The sequence below is a fragment of the Zootoca vivipara genome, chromosome 11, assembly GCF_965207765.1.
Source record: "Zootoca vivipara chromosome 11, rZooViv2.hap1.1, whole genome shotgun sequence".
In the NCBI taxonomy this organism is placed as follows: Eukaryota; Metazoa; Chordata; class Lepidosauria; order Squamata; family Lacertidae; genus Zootoca; species Zootoca vivipara.
In genome coordinates, this window is record NC_142594.1 from 48702193 (window position 1) to 48722295 (window position 20103).

The window sequence follows — 20103 nt, forward strand, 5'->3', positions numbered from 1 at the left end:
TTTGTAAACAGCTTTAGTAAGATGCCTTGTCATAATGGAAACAATTTAACATGCCAACCTAGGGCCAGATTAGTTAGTCCCTTTTGGGGAAAGAAAGACAAGTCACAGTCGTTTTACTGCATTTCACAAACCCTAGTTTTCACAACTGGTGCATATTATGGCAAAATAAAAACCTTTTAAAAGAAGGAGGTTGTTATGACATTACTTCCCAGGCTTAATACACTCAAGATTAGAAGTCCATCTCAGATTTGCCCCTTCCCTGCTTTTCTTACCATGAGCAGAAGAGGGATGATCCTGGACAGCAAGAGAGATTCCATATTTAAGATAAAATAGAGAACAGATAGCCAACTACACTATTCTTGAGTGTCCACCCTATTTTCCAAATGGTGGTTCACTACAGTCTGACCCCATCACAAGTATTCAGGTTCTATACTGATGCCGACAACTACCGTACCTACAGAATATTTAACCACCTGGAAATAACAGGAAAAAGCATACGTCTTAAAATTTGGGACAGTGAAAGAATTATATCTCATTATCTGCTAACTGTGGCTAACAGTGGTCTTTTCAGCAACAGACTTTTATTTGTTTTTAAATCCAGGGATGTTCTATGTATTTTGCTGACTTATTTTTTGTTCATTTTAATGATGTATTTTTAAAAGACATCTGAAGACAGCCCTGTTTAGGGACGCTTTTAATGTTTAATGCTGCCTTGTGTTTTTAATATTCGGTTGGAAGCTGCCCAGAGTGGCTGGGAAACCACTCTTTTATTTCTGCCCCGCCCTCCCAAGTCAAAACCGGGCACAGGGTTTAAATTAGTTGTTGTAGTAGTATTGTTTTGCTTGAAAGCTGATCAAGGAGGATTTACTATGAGAAGTTTCATATTTTTCTTTATTCTTCATTAAATGTATTAAAGTCACAAGTAATTTGGACAAACCATCATGATTTAGAAGTACTGAACAAACAAAGGGTCTACTTGAATTCATAGAAATGAAGGACATTACCTGTAGCATGGGAAGCTCCAATCATTCTCCCACGAATTAGCCCTTCTCGCTTCTCATTTCTGACTAGCTTTATATTGTTCGGAAGATTTTTTGTTAGATAAGTATCCAATTCTTCTTTCAGATCAGCTAGTGTAAGAAAAGGCAAGGGGAGTAAGTCGGCATTTAGTAATTTGTCAGTAGTTCAAGTATCCTTAGACTACACTGCACAAAATTAACATAATAATGCAAGAGTCTTTCACCTAATTCACTACTGTCATCCACCAAGATAATTTCATGGAGAAGATTAGATGGTGTGCGGTCCAAAACGCTATGCACTGTCCGAAGCAAGGCAGAGAATGCTTCATTATAGAAACAAATTATAATGCTAGCATAGGGCAGATCATGAGGATAACTTTTTTCTTTACACCTGCAAGAAAGAAAAATCACATATTATAACACATAGTTTTCAAAGAATGTTGCTAATATTTCACGAACACCCCATATAATACCAAAATAGAAGCTGCACCCTCCCTTTTATAATAACCATGCAATATGCATGTAGCTGTTTCCCCCACAGAATCTCTTTTACTCATGAGTTTAAGAAACCATATGCCCTATGTATCATTGGCACCTAAAAAAGGAGTCTGGCAATTGAGTTGCTGAGGAATACGGGATTTTGTTTTCTGTAGAGGATTCAGATTTATCCTTTTACTGTGCGTGCTTGTTGTTTGAAGAAAACGAACCCTGCATATTTTACATTTCTTTCTCTGCATTACATTTGTCCACTAACTTTTTTTTTAAGATAATGAAAACAGGAAATTTAGGGAACACAGTTAGCCTCTCTCGAATGCCTCCACAGATAAGTTATACAAAATCCAGTCCTTTTCCCACCCCACCCCACCCCTCATTTTCTTCCTCTGCTCCTTCCATTCATAGCCCTTTCTTCATCTTACACTTCGTTCATCCTCCTCCTTTCCCCATTTACAGTAATTTTTCTTTCAGCACAGCAATACCTTTCTAATCCTGATATCCTTCTAACAAACATATGAAGCTGCTTTATACAGTCAGACCACTGATCCATCTCATTCAATATACTCCACACCAACTACAGCAGCATCTCAGACAGGTGTTCCCCAGTGCTACCTAGAGGTGGCAGTACTGTAATTGATTCAGAGACTTTCAGCATGAAGAGATTACATGCTCTTTCCCCTTTAAATTCCCTATTTACTGTTCCTTAAAACTTTAAACACTATTCTTTAAATTTCTCCACAGCTTTTTTCCTGTCCATTTGCATGTTTTTCTAAGACCCAAATATATTTCCCTTTCTATTCCATTATTTCCCCCTGCTTCAAGCTATCCCTCATATTTAGCCATTTCCACGGCTCATTTCTACTTTTACTGAACCCTGTAGAAGTAGGGCTTCCTATTTTACAGAATCTCTTACAATTCTATAGCTTAGAGAAAATACGTAATAGTAATGATGCAAAAAAATGGTTGTATATCTAATTTCCAGTTAAGCTTGAGTCCTAGGAATTCTCAATTAAACACTGAATCAAATGAAAGCAGAATAGGGAGCAGTATTTCTCCCTCCTTCTCTCCAATATTGCTTCTAGAAAATTATACAGGTTACTAAGTTTTGCAAAGAATCTTCCAGCCCTGTTCATAAACCATACTTAAAACACGGAATGATGTCAAGCATGAACTCAATGTTCACTCCATCCTAATAAGGAGATAAAGGCCTTTTAAGTGAGATCTTTGAACCTATACATTACAACAGGATCATGACATAGCCAAAATCAAAGCTCAAAAAACAAAATATTCAGTGATCTGCAATTATTAGGGCTGTTTCACAGATCTGAATATTTAATTTGAAATGAAAAGATTTCTTAAGGTACACAATATATAGCTGCATTACAAGAGAAAGGAATACAGCCTTTTGTGCATGCATATGTTAAAAGTTGGTTCTGAAATTTTAAATTCTATATGGATCTTAATACCATAGTGATTATCAGATTTTACATTGCAAAGAACTTCACACACAAAGGGCACAATCCAGCCAAAGTTAAGCACTTTAAGCAACAGAAAAATACATATTTGTCTTGCATACTGCACAGCAAAAACCGTCAAGCAATTCTACATGTTCTACTGCTATGCATATTTTGCCAATGTAAATACAAAAAGGAAATTATTTTCAAAACCATGTTATTTCTGAATCGCTCCCTTTCTTAATATAATTTCTGGTATGGTCTGAATTTCTTACTTCTCATCCTCTCTCATTTCCATCAGCTCTCTATTTGGGGGTAAATATGCTCATTCGACAACTCTGAGGAGACCTTAAATCTGTAGAGGACTGGAAGAAAAATGTTTACTTTATGAAAAAACTACAATGTCACATGTATATCCTTTTTCTTTCTTGAGCATGACTAAGAAATAGAACCCAGGACAGGGCTATGAAATAGCCAAGTTTCAAAGAGTCAAGTTCTATTGGGTGGGGGGAATAGATCAGCTGCCAAATTTTGGGGGAAGGGCCAAAGCTGCTCTCCCCCATCAAATGAAGAAAATATGGGACGGGGAATCCTATGGGAGAAAGTAAAGTAATACACTTAAGAATGTTGCTGTTCCAGGTGTATAGCATGCACTCCACTCACAATATAATAATACAGTAATATAATAATAAAATTTTATTTATACCCCACCCTCCCCAGCCAAAGCCAGGCTCAGAGTGGTTAACACAAAATATAAAACAACTGATTAAAATACAACTCAAACAACAAGACTACATACATCAAAATTAAGTTAAAAATTAAAAATGCAGCCTCATATAAAAGGGAAAAAGAAAGGGAAAATGGGGGAGGGAATCAGATTGGCTCCAGGCCAAATGCCAGGCGGAACAACTCTGTCTTACAGGCCCTGCAAAAAGAAATCAGGTCCCGCAGGGCCCTGGTCTCAGGAGACAGAGCGTTCCACTAGGTCGGGGCCAGTGTTGAGAAGGCCCTGATTCTAGTAGAGGCCAATCGGATTTCCTTCGAGCCCGGGACCTCTAAGGTATTACTGTTTTTGGACCTTAAGGTCCTCCGCGGGGCATACCGGGAGAGACAGTCCCATAAATAAGAGGGTCCTAGGCCATAAAGGGCTTTAAAGGTCAAAACCAGCACCTTAAATCTGACCCTGTACTCCACCGGGAGACAGTGCAGCTGGAAAAGCACTGGGTGAATATGCTTCCATGGCAGGGACCCCGTGAGGAGCCCGATGCAGCATTCTGCACCCGCTGGAGTTTCTGGGACAGCTTCAAGGGCAGCCTCACATAGAGCGAATCAGAGTAGTCAAGCCTGGAGGTGACCATTGCATGGATCACTGTGGCTAGGTCGGGGTGGGAAAGGTAAGGGACCAACTGCTTAATGCGGTGAAGGTGAAAAAATGTCGCCTTAGCTGTTGTAGTAACCTGCGCCTCCATAGAAAGGGAGGTGGGTAATCCCTGCTCACCCTCCCCTCGACCCTCGATATGGGGTGTAGATTGAAAGGGGTTCAAGCATCACTGCATCTCAAAACCCTTCACCCCACCACCCCCTGGACTCCATCTCAGAGGAGCCATACAGGAATGTAAAAAGTGCCTCCCCTGTGATAGTTCTGATTAAAATTTAAACCAACCATATGCATACCTACAAACACCGTAAAATGCTTGATGCTCCCATGCTTGACCTGACTTTCCCCTTCTGCAGAACTAAGCCATTTTTGCAAAGGACAGAACCCTTTCTTTAGGTGCTATTTCCTTCCATGTTCCTCAAAACAGCTAAACAGCTCCCTAATGGAATCTTCCCCCCCGTATATACAGTATAGGAATATAAATAGGCACACGACCAAAGGCATCCCTGCAACATACAAGCCCCATCCTTCCCACTGCCCATCTTTCTGTTGGCCTTTTTGCTAGAATGTTCATCACCATTGGGCTCTTGAAACAAAGTATTCACTTTATCGAGAACATGCAGAAACATACTTTGCATCTCTTGTGTCTGGCACATCTCTGTGATATCCCAACCGGTTACTGATGAGCATATTGAAAGCATGCTTTTGATAGCCCAAGTCTCTCACTTCCTGGTCTTGTTCATTAAAAATCATACCTGCAACAGAGAATGTGCCAAAATCAATTCACCGTCTAATGTATGTATTGCCAATGATCAACTTCTTAAACTTATGTGTTCAGCTAATGATATATTCAAATTCAAATCACTGCCCCATACTCATTTCCTGGCCCAGGGAAAGACTAATGAGGAGCTCTTACTGCTACACAGGATGGCCTATCTAAGCTTAAGGCATTTACAACAATATTTGTGCAGTATTTACCATACTACTATGGTACTAATGAAGCTCTTTTATCAAGTCTTAGGAGAGCCAGAAGAGGTAGCTGGAATATTGCTCTTTGGGCAGGAGGGAGTGGGTGAAGGACAGCAAGAATGTAGGAGGCGCAAGGCTAAAATACACACACAATTTGCAAAGCTGGTCTCAATAATTTTAAATAGTCCCCAGTGATATAGCTGCATGGGATTTCAGAGGAGGAGACATGGCTGTGTTTGCATGTTGATTCAATACACCTAGTCCATGCTAACCACTCGTTAACCTCACTTGCCCATATGACAGGCAGGAGTATAGTAGGCAAAGAACAGATTGCACAGTGCAAATAGGACAAAATGGCATCAAGGGGCATGGAATACTCCACACCACTCTTCTCTTCTCTTCTCTTCTCTTCTCAACTTGTTCCCTCTAGATCTTCCAGTTGTGCAGAAAACACATCTATGTGTACATCCTTAACAACACTTGTCCATAATATACAGCCATACTGGGGTTAAAATTTTCAGGCCAGAAGACTACAGCTAGTTTGTTTTATCTATCACAAAACATGTTGAAACTGGTGGATCATGCTATCCAGCAGCACAAAGAAGAAAAATCAAATCAAACAGGTGGGGGGCATAGAACAAAAGGTTTAGAAAGCAGCATGCAACGAGTTCAAATTCTTTATTATTTTTGTGACCTCTTATCTATTCTTGCACACCTGAGGACTAGAAACAAGCACGTTTGGTTTGAAGACTCTGCAGAATGAACCTGGGACCTACCTATTCTAGAAAAAGACTATTTTTAAAGGAGGGGAATGCATCTTGGAAATGATTCTAAGCTTTCCTCCCTATTTTACAAAGCATATTCTCTCCTTACTGCAACTAAAATTGCATACAGCTTTTGGTTCATGTAACCTAATCTTCTTAACAGTCAAAGCCAATAGGCATCTTCAGTTCATTCACTATGAAGCACGCATTCAGGGAAAGCGTGATCTAAAGTAAATAAGAATTTTTAGCATCTCCAATTTCATGAAGAAAAACCTACTGGACAAAACTATGTTTCTGAGAGCTACATGCAGTAATAGCATTCTACATGCATTGGTTAATGCTGAAGAGGTTCCTCACCCTGAGGAAATAAGAGGGAAATTGAGGTTGGGACCCGGATGCAGAGTACAACTGGCTCTGTGAAGAAAAGGTGCTATTGTACAAGATACCAGACAGAGGCTACACGATTCTGTAATAGTGACTGCTAAGCCCCTTCCTCATTCTCAGTTGGGTCTTATTCCAGGGACTACACTCATTTCCCCTTATCATAGGTGGAACTACAGTAAAGAGACCATAAGCGGCTATGTGAACCACTGTAGGGGTTCACTGTTGCCAGTTCTGGGCTTCCAGATTGGCCCACCACCACCTTCAATTATGAGAGAAAGAGGGGGCAGAGAATATGGAGACACTTAGTTCCTTGGGTGGGATGTTTTTTTTTGAGGCTGTCAGATTCTGCAAGCCTTCAAAGATTGTGGGATCCTCAAAGTTCCTGTTCCCCTATAATACCAAGACTCCTACAGAATCTTGCTCTTCCAAAGGTCTCCTCAGAGTCCAGACCCAGGTGGATTCTAACAAATACATTTCAGACCAAGCTATACCCCTAATATTGTAGAATGAGATTCATAATGAACACTATGCTGAATGTCTGGCTTTCATATCATAAATAAAGCAAGTCTGATTACCTTATTAGATTATACTTTCTTTGCAGATGACAAAACATCCCTAGCATATTTTGCCACTAAACTAGACAAAGATCTATTTGTATTTTAATGGTTTATTAAAATAGCAGATCTAATTGAATTGCCTCTGCATTTTTCATTAGTAATATATATGCCTGGCAATTACTAATCTGGGTAAACCACTGTCCTTCAAGAGCAAGCAGTTTTCTAATTTAGGGCTCCCATTCATTTCCTGTCTGAAACTACATAGGAAGTCAGAAGCACTTCACATCTGGTTTTCACAATATGAGTTTCAATGCAGTCAATTACTATTCACTTACCCATTTCAGGAGAAATCTCAGTATCCCCCTTGATTGGATCTTGTACAGCATTTCCCAATGGATTCCTGTTCTTACTGTATCTTTGGTGAGCTTCAGGTATGTGTACTGGCCCATGGACAAAACGGGGATAGATCTTTTTAGGAAATGGCTTCTGAGGTTCAAGCCCCTTGATGGGCACATTCTTGAAAGACTGGGTCTCTTCACTGAAGTTGAAATAAATAAAGAGTAGAAGTGTCCAAGTCACAGATGTGAAGAGGCAGCCATAGCAGAAATAGCGAAGTGTGACACTTCCCATTGTAATCCTAGCATTGTTGTTAGCACATTCTCAATCCCCTGAAAGAATATCAAAGGGAAAAGGATAAGATTTCCAATTACAAGCGTCTTCCTGAAAGCTGGCCTTTCAGAAAATGATCTATTTTAAATTAACCGTATACTGTAATAATGTCTTGAGAATGATAATTTTTCATCCTATGCAAAAGCATCAAATCATACATCAACTTATCATTATGCCAAGTAACCATAAACTAAGGAACAGCAATGGATACAGAAATTTTAAGTGAAGCATTAACAGCATTTTACATAACTTATCATTGCAAATATTCTACAAAGAAAGCACCACATAATAAGATTACATTGTCAAATGCCTTGTGGGCATCTCAATAAAATGTCTCTATCTTGGATAAACTGCTGGCCTCTTGTTTGTAAATCAACCATCACTCTCAGAAACAAATGCTCCCTCCCCTCTCCTTTAAAAATCCTACTGCCCTTGACTTTACAAGCATTTTGTGTTGTATCTGCTTCGGCACTAACAATGGTTAATGATAACTAAATTCCCTCTTATGACTTGCAAATCTGCTTCAGAACCCAATTAAAATATGCATTCAGTCCGTGAGTCCTTCCTTTTTTAAAACTAACAAGTTACTTGCAAATTCAACTGTTAGAAACAGACTGATCTTCACCTCAGAATGGCACAAATACCATGTTAAACAAGTAAAGTTCATTTATTACTGGAAATGTCAGGTTGAGACATATTAACAGCAAATATAATCTGAACTTTAAACATTTACAGCCTAACCACTAAAAATATTTGTAGCACAACAACTAATTTTTAACAGGGAGCATGTTTTGAACTGAACAAAGGCTAAAAAGTCAGTAACTTTAGCTCTATTTCAACTCATCCTACAGGAGAAAAGACATGGGTTCTCAAGCTTTGTTCTCTTCAACACACAGAAACTCTGGTTCTTCACTTGTGTGCTGCACCACTTCACTCTTGTTTACCCATGTCAGAAAGAATTACTGCAACACCATGTCAATGGAACAAGGGATTGCTGCAGGTGAGGTGGGAATACCCTGGATCATACCAAGCTCTGGGTCACCAGTCTCTGTTACTAACTTATCGTGTAGTTGCAGCTACAGAAAATATTTTTCTAGACCCAGGACACAATTGGTAATCCTCTTTCCCCTTCAGTTACACAAGGAATTACATACACCTGGCTCTGTTTTTCTCCCCCTGCAATCCACAACACTTGCGCCTCAAACTCAAGATTTGGCAGCAGATTTAGAGTTTCTGCAACTAGCCATAGAGTAATTAATTACCAAGGCCACTCTCAGTGAATTCTCAAACAAGGAACAGTATATTTCCTATGAGAATGTCACAACCAGTTCAGAAACATGTTCAGTTCCTGCCCCTTCCTACTTAATTTTGAAATTTATTCATTATTTTGCTTATAGGCCATGCTGCAAAGAGCAGTGGCAATGATGCTTCAGCCTGCCACAAATTTTAATTTGCCCACAAACCTGCACTGGCATATATACATATACATGCTGCAATATTACAAATAATATATGCTATAACCTCTGAGTTTAGGTCCTCTGAACAGAAGAGAGCTAAGGTTGCAATCCTATACCCATCAACTTAGGACTAAGCCCCTTTAAACTAAATTCAATGAACAGACATGCACAGGAGTACGCACTAAGTTTCCAGTATTAGCTGCTGGTCATTAACAGTGAGACACTTTGTCCTCACCAGTACTGTAGTACAAGAAGGGACTGCAAGGTCAATTTCCTAGATACAAGGAATCCAGTGTACCTGTAAAAATTAAGTCATCTTCACAGAGTTTCTTCAAACTGTATCCATAGCACTTGGTTAAATGAGCTGTAAAGGAATGCTGCAGATACACACATCTCAGCTGGACAGTTTTAAGATTCGCTTTCTGAATAATAAAGTGAAAAAAACAAGTACTGACCTTTCTCTATTAAAATGCACGCTAGCAGAGGACAACGTTATGTAGTAAAAGCATGTGCCCTGTAGTTACAGGATAATCTAGTTGGTGTTTTCATAACAATAATTACAATAAAAGGCACAGCAGCCCTTTAATTAAAACCAGTCCATTCCCAAAAGGATTCAAATCCCCACTCAATCCACTGAGTGACCTTGGGACAGTCACTATCTTAGGATTGACCTACCTGACAAGGGTGTTGGCGAGGATAAAATGGAGAGAGAAAGAAGCGTGTAAACCACCTTCAGTTCCTTGGAGTAATGGTGGAATATAAATATGACAAAAATGGTTTAAAAGGGGGGGACCAATTTGTGTGCCACTCTGGAAAAACACAGCTACTCCTAAAATTTGATTGTATATATAATTCTACAAATTTCTCTGGTATGATCATGATACAGCGATAGCATTCACAATCAAGACAGGAGACAGTTATAAGCAAGCTAGTCCAAGAAGTAATGCTGATATCTTCAAAACAGATGCATTTCTTTCAACCTGCCTATTTTATTTCAGCTTCAATGCTCCCTTTCCAAAAGTAGTATCCTTCTTGTTTGCCATATTACTCTAATTCTACTTAATGCTGTTTACTGGCAGATGCAGAGGTCCGAAGTGTCTCTTTCCTCTTTTATGTTGCTCAAGAAAAACACATACAAGAAAATAGTGTTTGCAGCATCCAAACCAAATTGCTCAGACCATCTCAGTTAAACAGTACTATTTAAAAAACAAAATAGCATCAGGCATCTCTACACAAGACACCACTTGTATGGCAGAAGACACCTCTTACGCGACAGTCTCTAAACTGAAAAGTCCCAAATTATGTAGCCTTTCCTCATACAGGACTTGCTGCCCCATCATTGTGGCTGCCCTTTTCCCAACCTGTTCTCTTCAATACCCTTTTTAAAGTGAGAAGATCAGAACTGTACTCCAAATGCAGTCATTCCCACAGGAAGTAGTGATGGTCCCCAGCCTGGATGGTCTTAAAAAAGGATTAGAAAAATTCATGGAGGACAAGACTACCAGTGCTCTGCCATCATGGCTGTGCTCTGCCATCATGGTGGTATGCTTCTGATTACCAGATGCTGGAAACTGCAGGACAGAAGAGTGCTCTTGTGCTCACAGGGCCGGCCCTAGGGATAGTCTGGGTGGCGCAGGGTGCCGGCAAGAAACGGAGCGGAGCGGGGGCGCAGGAGCGATCTCCGCACCATGGCACCCAGACGCCCGACGTGCTTGAGACGGCCCCGTGTGCTCATATGCTTGCAAGTTTCCAACAGGCATCTGGATGGCCACTGACAGAACAGGATGCTGGACTAGATGAGCCTTTTGTCTGATCCAGCATGCTCTTCTTCTGTTCTTATGAAGATCAAGCAAGTTGCTTATTTCCTTGACATCTGATGGGAGGGTGTTCCACAGGGCAGGCGCCACAACCAGGTGAAAACTGAGATGCTTAGGAATTCAAGTCCCATGTCCAGCACTGACTTCCACACTTGTGTGTACAATTAGAGTTATATCATGTTGCATGTAGTCTTTGTTCCATGCCACAAGCCATGCTTTCTTTGCCTTATACAACTCAACTCAAAAATATTACCAATGTGAAATACAAATTTCACAACCCATAATTCCCTGAGCGCAAAAATTGAGTTTGGCATCAGAATGTTGCCATATTTTCTTTCTTTTTTAACTGCAAGATACTGCCAATTCTGACTATGGTGGAATGACTATATTCCATTCTAACCATCATTGCTTCCACAGAGTTTTAACTGGTTCTAGCTTTTCTAAAACTTTCACTGCTTTTGCAGACATGAGGATAAATTGAGGAAAACATCTGTCAACATTTCCCCCCAAATATGAGACAAACGGAAAGGCGGTTCATTATTAAACCTGACTAATAAAAATCTGAACAGTTCTATATCCAAAAGAGCCATAATATGTTATAGCCCAGTTACAAAGTAACTGCAAGCTCCCAAATAGTTGAAAGCTGTAGGTACCTGGATTGGGGCAAATAGCCTCTGTTTACATTAGCACTTTGATTAGCCTTAAAAGAATAACAGCTTAAGGTTTGTAGAAAACAAAGGTGCTCATGGCTCAAATGGTGATAACAAAGCTGTATGTTATCCTGTCCAAACAGGACATAAAACAGTTATAAAACAGGCTGTCTGTTATCCTGTCCAAAATATCAAAATTAAATCTAAACACTTTTATGCAACCCATGCATGCTTTTAGGAAATGTAACATTCTCAAGAGAGTTAGGAAGAAACAGAAAATTAAAGCTGTCTATACTCATGTGAAACAGATATTCAGCCAACCTTATAATATATGTAAGATAGCCTACTATAGCTACTGCTAAATTTTTATAACTATCGATGGTATTTTTTCCACAACGATAGCTAAGAATACATGGCTAACACCACAGATCAGATTGAATAAGCTACTAAAAGTTTTATGACCAAGCTGCTGACTGAAATATAATAGATTGGTTAAATGTCATCTAACAGGATCACATGTCTCAATGAGAGGCAGATAGATCTTTTTCTTGGCACACATAAAACATTTCAAGGTTGATAGACCAGGCCTAGAGGACCATGAACTGATCAAGGTGAGGGAAAGTGGAACCACTTCCAAGAGGGGCATCAAGACAGGTTTGTCTCTTAAAACACCACTAAAATCATTCACAGAAGAAACACCTAGCCAGAACCAAAAGCTGAAGTGAAAGCTTCTAAACTCTTCCAAGCAGAGTTACCAACTGGGAGATACAGAGGGTACAGGTACACTGGGCCCCATGCCAGCAGAGGTCATAGAATTTTAGCTTTCTTTGTATTTAAAAAAAGGGCGGCAGTCAATCAGATATTTCAAAAGAAAGTTATAAAACAAAACACAAAAACAATGTTAAACAAAAAGGGGTTTCCTCCACAAAGTGGAGGGAGTGTGTGCGTCCTTAATCCAGTCCTCAATATTTTATTCAAGTTGGTGCCCCTGATTTATAGGTTTTGAACTCAACAAAGGAACTGACTAGGCATGATCTTACTGCTGCGAAAAGCAGGTCATGTTCATTTTCCATCTAGTACCATAGAAGAGGAATCTGAGCAATACTCCAATCTAGTTGAAACACATCAATAGAGTTGTGAAAGTTGTGACTAGCTTACTGTGACATCATCCTCACTGAGTGAAAGACAGGAAAACAAAGGCTTTCTGCTTCTTCCGCATTCTGAAAGCTGAAAAACTAGAGAGGTCATCAAAAATGCAATCAATAAATAAAGTTCTAAGATTGTTACCTAAGGTGAACTATTAATCTTAACTTAAATCTATGCATATACCAGCTTTTCAAATAACTTAAGAACTGCACTCTTTTTTTACCCCTCTCAGATCGGAACTGTTTCAGCAACAGCATCTTTGGAGAGAATGCACTTCCCAATTCTATAACTTTGGCAAGCTGATGGAAATGAAGAAATTGTAGAGGCAATACTATCACTTCCTTCACCTCTTTTAATTCTCCTTTTTTTAAAAAAAGAAATGGTTACATACCACTTTTGTCTTGTTAAAATTGTTTCATCTTCGGCCTCTTTAAGACTGTACTATTGGTTTCCAACATCCAATTGAAATAACAAATGGGTTATTGAGGAAGGCAGAAGCCTAAACATTTAACAAAGCAGCTGTAAGCCACTCTATTTGTTTATTCAGTTATTTATTTGTGCATATACTGTAACTATATACACATGCATACACATTAAAAAAAGACTGGCAATCCCATCCACCGCTAAACCCAGTATGTTTTGACTATACTGTAGACAATTTTGGCTTTAGGCACAATCTCTAGAATGTAGCCCCCACATAAGTTTTCCTACGTCAGTTCTGTAATTTTCCCTATATTATCCCCTGCTTCAATAACTAGTACTTAATCAACATGGTACTAAACCCATCTCTGCCAGAAGATTAGACTTTGTAGGGTTTAGCTGGATTACTGCAGCAATCAGAGGCTGAAGAATAGTTCTCCTTTCCATATCCTACTTTATCCTTCTATACACTCTCTACAACAATTGTTCAATCAGTTATGAGAATACCACCCAAAGATAATAAAAGGGCACTACCTGTGCAACACATCACTAGTAGTAACAGTGAAGATTAAAAAAATACATTGTTCTCACCTACATGCAAGTTGGGGCTGTAAAATCCACATTTTACAAATGTCTGCATACAATAACAGAATGCAATTGCAACATATTAAGGAAACAAATGAAAGTTTTTTTCCTGATTTACTAATCTGCCTATTTTCAACACTGTAACTGTGATAAATAATAGTAAGGATTGTTGTTGCTTAACCTAGTCAACAGCAGTAGCAAAGTAAAGCAACTCTCTGTCCCGCACTATCTGGTGCCAAGGAAAACGCAAGGATTATTGAAGCGCAGAAATCCAGGTCATGTGATATGTTAAGAATGGAGCTATTCTGTCTCCTACCTCACACTGTTGCTATTTTCCAGCCAACAGGGTTCAGGAGTTAGGGCATTCTGAAGCAGATATAACATGACACGATGGGAGTTTTTAAAACATTATTTCCAATGTTATTTAAGCTTGAACTTTCCACAAGAGAAAGATGCCTAAGGCGACAATCCTATTGATATTTACCTGAGAGTAAGTGTCACTAAAGTCAATGGGATTTAGTTTTCAGTAGACATGCATAAGGCTACAGTGCATAGGAATATTTTGATCAATATACTGAATACTTTTCTGTAGCTGCTAAAAGTAAGCTTGCAATAACCCATGGCTATACAAAACTTCTAACCAGGGCTTAGAGAAGCTCTTACCAATAAAAAAAATGTGTTAAAACTTACTTCAGATACTTCTACTCAGTACTATTTTTCTAGAAAAAGAGATGCCAGAACTCACCATAAACGCCTCCCTTGTTCTCTTATAATGGCAATGGTGCCCTGCCACCTCAGAGGTGCTGGAACTGAATTCCGGTGAGTTCTGGCTGAAAAAAGCCCTGCTTATACTTAAAAATTACTACCACATATCATTCCTATATAAGCAGGGATGAAATTCTAAACATCAAAATCTGTACAAATATGAAGAGAGCATCCACCATGACATTCGCTTCTGCCTTACAATGATAGGGAATCTATGGTGTGGTCATCATAGTAGAATGCTATACATTTCAGTATAGAGAAAATTCTGGCTCACACCAGTTTCTCCTTTTCTACAACTCATGTTAGAAATGCCTGTTCCACTTTCTTCACTACATTATGATCGGCAAACAAATAAAATTCAAATGGTATGCCACAGAAACAGACCATTCCTGTTTACAACAAAAGAGCCACAAAAGAATGAAGCTCAATCCTAACTGTTGCTCAGTGCTGAATTAATTGGGTCTTTCTCCCTGAAAAAGTGTGTTTTGGACTGAGGCTTTCTCTCAGCTGCCGATTTATAGACTGCCACATTCTGACCAGGGCTGAAAGCATTCATTAGGTAGCACAAAAGAGCATCTCAAAGGAGCAAAATCATCTTGCTCATTGGTTGCAAGAACTTGTAAGCAGCTGGTTCTTTATACCAAACAAAAAAACAAAAAACCCACAAATCTTTCAACTCCAGATTCCCAACTCCCAATATCCTACAAAGGTGAGAGGGAAAGGAACACAACAATGACAACAACCCCACACTTCCGCACTGATCTTCCACCACCCCGATTGCACAGTAGGTACAAAAGAGGGACCTACCTAACCTGCATGTGGATATCTTGAAAAGCTTCCTCCTGACACTGCGGCAAGCCGGAGAGGAAAAGGAAGGCAACAACTGGCCTGCGAAAACTGCTCGTATTTTACTCACCTGACGCACCGTTGCCTCAGGTGCACGTCCCCTTGATTGACTGAGTTGCCCCCTCCAAAACGGGAGGAAAGAAACGATTCCCTCCCTCCTTCGTCTATCCCCACTTTCGGAATTTAGATTATCAAGCTCCCCAGCCAGCGTCTGTCTCTCCCCGGCCCCTCCCTGCCAAGTTTCTCCTCGCTCGCCGAGATTCAGCGCAATTCCTTGCACGTCTTACACACGCCTGCCTTGGTCCCACCGGCGCTGACTTCCAGGTTAGCCGGACACGAAACACAAGAGCGCGCGCGCGCGCCTCAAACCGTCCTTCGTTTGCTAAGTTAGGAATGTTCCGTAAAAGAACGTTGGAGGATACCGTTAATATTTAAACACTGACAGCGCCTTGGGGGGGGGGAGCAGGACGTTAATTCACGGGCTGACTGACTTCGCAGGGAGCGTGGCACGGAGGAGGAGACTCAGGAGGAGGAGGAGGAGGAGGAATGCTGCTGGCGGGGGTAGGAGAAAGGCGAGAGGGGCCGACGCGGCTCCCCCATTCAATCGGCGCCCAGGGAGCAGGCCTGGCGTCCGCACAAAAAGCGCAGCCGGGCGCCTCAGGGCACTTTCCTGAGGCGGGGAGGAGGTCTCTGCTGCCGGTACCTCAGACTCACCCGCGTTGTGGCGACCGTGCGATGCGGCTGCTGGAGGGCGGCGGGGCTCAGGAGCGCGAGTCGGCGGAACCGCCACCATCCTCTTCACCTGAGGAAGAGAGAGAGAGGCGCTGGCGGCAACGGCTCTCTGAGGGGAGCGCGCGAGGGGGGGGCAGCGGAGCGGGGCACCAAACCGTCAGCGGGAAAGTGGGAGGGAGGGGGGGGGGACAAACCGCTCCTCCGCGAGCCGCCTCGCCGCTGCCGCTGCCGCTTAGTGGGCACGGTCGGCCACGTGACGTCCCGCTCGCTTGTTCGTAGGCGCGAGCGTGCGTGCGTGCGTGCAGTGCGCGTCGCCATGACACGAGAGGCAGGGCTGTTTGCTGCCTGCCTCCCCTCCCCCGCCTCGCTCGCTCTCTCGGGCGGTGGGACAGGCAAGTTTTAAGGCAGGCAGGCGGAAGATCCGGCCCAGCCCACGGCTTTGGTTTCAATCCAAGGATGCCTTTGAAAATGTGCCTGGTGCACGGCACGTGAAGTTATAATGCAAAAGAAACTCTCCCGGAAGACTTGCATGAATTGGAAAGAAAAAGAGAAAGAAAGAAAATATTCACTCTTGTTTATTTTGCTACATTTTAAGGAGGTCAAGTACTGTTCTAATAGTTTATAATGCTGTTTTAGATATCGTCTTTTTGGCTGTTTGTACCTTTATTCCTCCGGCCCTGAGGTGAGAAATGGCTTTGCTCCTTGGGGGCCGGATTCCCTCATAACCGCAGCTTTGGGGGCCGGATTCCGACAGGGGAGGGCAGCAACTTTTTGTTTATTTATTTCTATGCCACCAACACAAAGAGAAAAAATGGCTGTGGACAGCATAAACCAACTACAATTGCATTAGTAAAAATGACTTCAAAGGCTTGAGGAGACTATTGTGGTTGCTGGGTGTGGCCTTCATCTTCCTTTGCAGCAACCCCTAATCTCCTGTTCTGTGCTCTCTTCCCTACCGGTGTGATAGATGTGGTTTCTTTCTTGTGGTGAGGCTTCCTGTATCAAGTTGATGGTGATGCCAATTTCCCACATGCACTGTGTCAGGGGAAGATTTTGGGCACCACGTGGCAGGAGAGAGTCGCAAAGAAAGATGTGCTCTCCCAAGCCCACATTCCCAGAGTGTTCACACTCCTGTCTCAGCGACGTCTACAGAATGGAAGATGGCAGGATCCTCAAGGACATACTGTACTTTATAGAAAGCTGGCTTCAGTCACCAGGCCCATTGGCAGACCAACTCTGCATTACAAAGATGTATGCAAATGTGACATGAAGGCTGGCAACATTCTCCACCCTTGCGAGATGATCACAGCGCCTGGATACAATTGGTCGGGTCATGTATCCACAGTAGTGACCAGAGGAGGAGCATAGAAAGAAGAAACGCCTGGGCATATCTGAACCAGCACAACTGAACACCTTCATCTGCCCCAGCTGCAACAAAACATGTCTCTCCCATATCGGTCTCTATAGCCACAGCAGGTGCTGTAACTCTCCAAATTAATCATTATTATAATTATTATTTATACCACATCACTCTGAGCAGCTTCCAACAGAATATTAAAATACAATAATCTATTAAACATTAAAAACTTCCCTAAACAAGGCTGCCTTCAGATGTCTTCTAAAAGTCTGGTAGTTGTTTTTCTCTTTGGCATCTAGTGAGAGGGCATTCCACAGGGGCATTAACCCATAAAGGCACACTTTCCCACTGTCTCCCAAGACAGACAGATCCCAACCATGTTGGTCTCATCTAAGAAAACTATGGTCAATGTAAGTTTTTCATTTGTAAGCATCAAAAATAAAATTTGAGGGTCTGCGAATGGGTTCAGCTATTGATCTACATCAGGGGTCACCAAACTTACTGTGCTTTGGGCCAGTGCCTGCATCACCGTTAGCGCGGCGGGCCGGGGGGGGGGAGCACGCGACCATACATGTGCGCACACGCTATTTCCGGCGCACTTCCGGGAGGCAGAGTTTTAATCAACAAAAAGTACGCCTCCATTCTCAAAACTTTAGAAAACACTCGCCTTAAATGATGGGAATGTTTTTTTGGGGGGGATGCCTTTGTGGCATAGGTTATTTGAAAGACCATAATTATTTTTTCATAATTATAATTAGTAAACCTAAGAAACAAATCTGTTGGTGTGAAAAAAGTACTAAATGTCAAGCACTTTAAACATTTCATAAGATTCCATAACACAGAGGCTGTTCTCCACATGGCTTAATCTATCTTGGCTTGACAGCACCCACATTAATTGGGTGTTGCAGGGACCCTAATCTTGTTCAGAAGGCAGTGTTTGCTCAAAGGAATGCATGCTTTTAATGCTCTTATGCTCAGGCAGCTTAGGAGCACATGCAATTCAATAAACTATTAATTAATGGGAATAAAGAGCCACTCCCCCCCCCCCAATAATCTCTCACACTTAACCTCCTGCACAGTTTCTAGAGGGCAGAACATTTCAGTGTTTCCATCTGTTAACTGTTCAGCACCACGAGGGCAATGTGTGTTAGGTAAGTTGCTAAGGCACAAATAGCCTCCAATGTGCTCAGAGCCTTTTAGAAAGAAAGCAATAATATAAAGCATGTACAATTTGTCCTTAATAATCACAACATTCTCTCTGTTGGAAGCCACCTTTTGCTTTGCTGGACTGATTTCCTGGTACAAAAGCAAGAAAGCAGCATTAGAAGGAGTTGTGTCATGGGTATTCTTAATCCGTTTTTCCTGGTTCAGAGGCTTGGGGCCTGGTATTGCATATTTGAGGACCATAGGAAGCTGCCTCATGCTGAGTTGGACCACTGGTCTATCTATTTCAGTACCGTCAATGCTGCCTAGCAGCAGCTCTCAAAGCTTTCAGATAGGGATATTTTTATCCTGGTTAGACATGACAGCGATTCGACCCAGGACCTTCTGCATGCAAGGCAGAATGCTGTCCCAATGAATTAAGAAAGGGGTGAGTGGGACCATGTTCCCCCAGCCCTTACCCTTGTTAGGGCCTGAAGTCCCACCCATTGCTTCCTAACCCCATCTCCTATGCAGAATCAAGCATAAATAAGAATAAAATGATCTTAAACCATCTAGCATTGGCCTAACTCAGAAAGCTGAGATCTGTTCCATCCAGATTTAGCCCTCTAGTGGATTTGTGTACGTGTATTAATTTTATGGCCTGCCTTTTAGTATTTTGACTGCAAACAATCAAAGCGATTGAAAACTTCAACACACAATATAGATATTACAATTGACAACACCCAAAGGCTCAACAGAGGCAGGACTCTGCCCCCCAATCCAGATGGTATTAAAAGTTTCAAAAAGGAAGTAAGGCACCAAGTGGGCCTCCCTGGGGAAAGCATTCCAAAGGCATGATGCCATTCAGTCAGTAGAGCATGAGACTCTTAATCTCAGGGTTGTGGGTTCGAGCCCCATGTTGGGTAAAAAAATCCTGCATTGCAGGGAGTTGGACTAGATGACCCCCATGGTCCCTTTCATCTCTTCAATTCTATGATTACAGAAAATGTCTTCTCTCCAGTCTGCAGCTAGCTGGCTTCAGGAGACTGGGGAACCAAGAGAAGAGCCTTTGAAGATTTAATTGTTATTTTATTTTTTCACAAAATTTGTATACCGCTTAATTGTAAAAAAAAAAAAAACACCTTCAAGGCAGTTTACAAAGATGGAATTTATGTACAGGAAGGAAGGCAGTCCTTAAGAGACTTGGATCCCAAGCCATGTAATGAAAGCACGCACAATTAAGGGAACTATACAAGGGCTGCCCGATTAAGAGGACTACATAAAGGCAGGATTTCTCTGCCATCATTGCCTCCTCAGCGAAATGCCCTGCAGAGCTGTTTTGGGTGGTGCGTGAACTAGTTAGATTCAGTCTGGAAATTGGAACAATGTGCCCATCTAATAAATGCAACTCATTTGTGAGTTATTTTTAGGATAAACCTGCTTGCATCCATGCTGCCTTTGATGCCACAGTTGTAATGGATACAGTGAAGGTGTTC

At 41.5% G+C, this 20103-nt stretch overlaps 1 protein-coding gene across 6 annotated transcripts in view; it reads right to left on the reverse strand.

The window, feature by feature from the left end:
• The window catches only part of GALNT11 (polypeptide N-acetylgalactosaminyltransferase 11), a 30724-nt gene extending 14328 nt beyond the window's left edge, over positions 1-16396 (reverse strand). The window contains exons 1-5 of one of the 6 annotated variants that reach the window (XM_035129343.3): positions 16090-16396; positions 7356-7688; positions 4978-5101; positions 1244-1410; positions 1005-1130 (exon numbers count right to left, since the gene is read on the reverse strand). In XM_035129343.3, the coding sequence (XP_034985234.1) occupies positions 1005-1130; positions 1244-1410; positions 4978-5101; positions 7356-7650 (712 nt within the window). In that variant the 5' untranslated portion in view covers positions 7651-7688; positions 16090-16396. Of the gene's footprint in view, positions 1-1004; positions 1131-1243; positions 1411-4977; positions 5102-7355; positions 7689-9444; positions 9922-12771; positions 12844-15336; positions 15889-16089 lie in introns of those variants that run through there. The other 5 variants (XM_035129344.3, XM_060280922.2, XM_088653454.1 and 2 more) reach the window with 5 other exon arrangements.
• Between the last annotated feature and the right edge of the window lie 3707 nt (positions 16397-20103).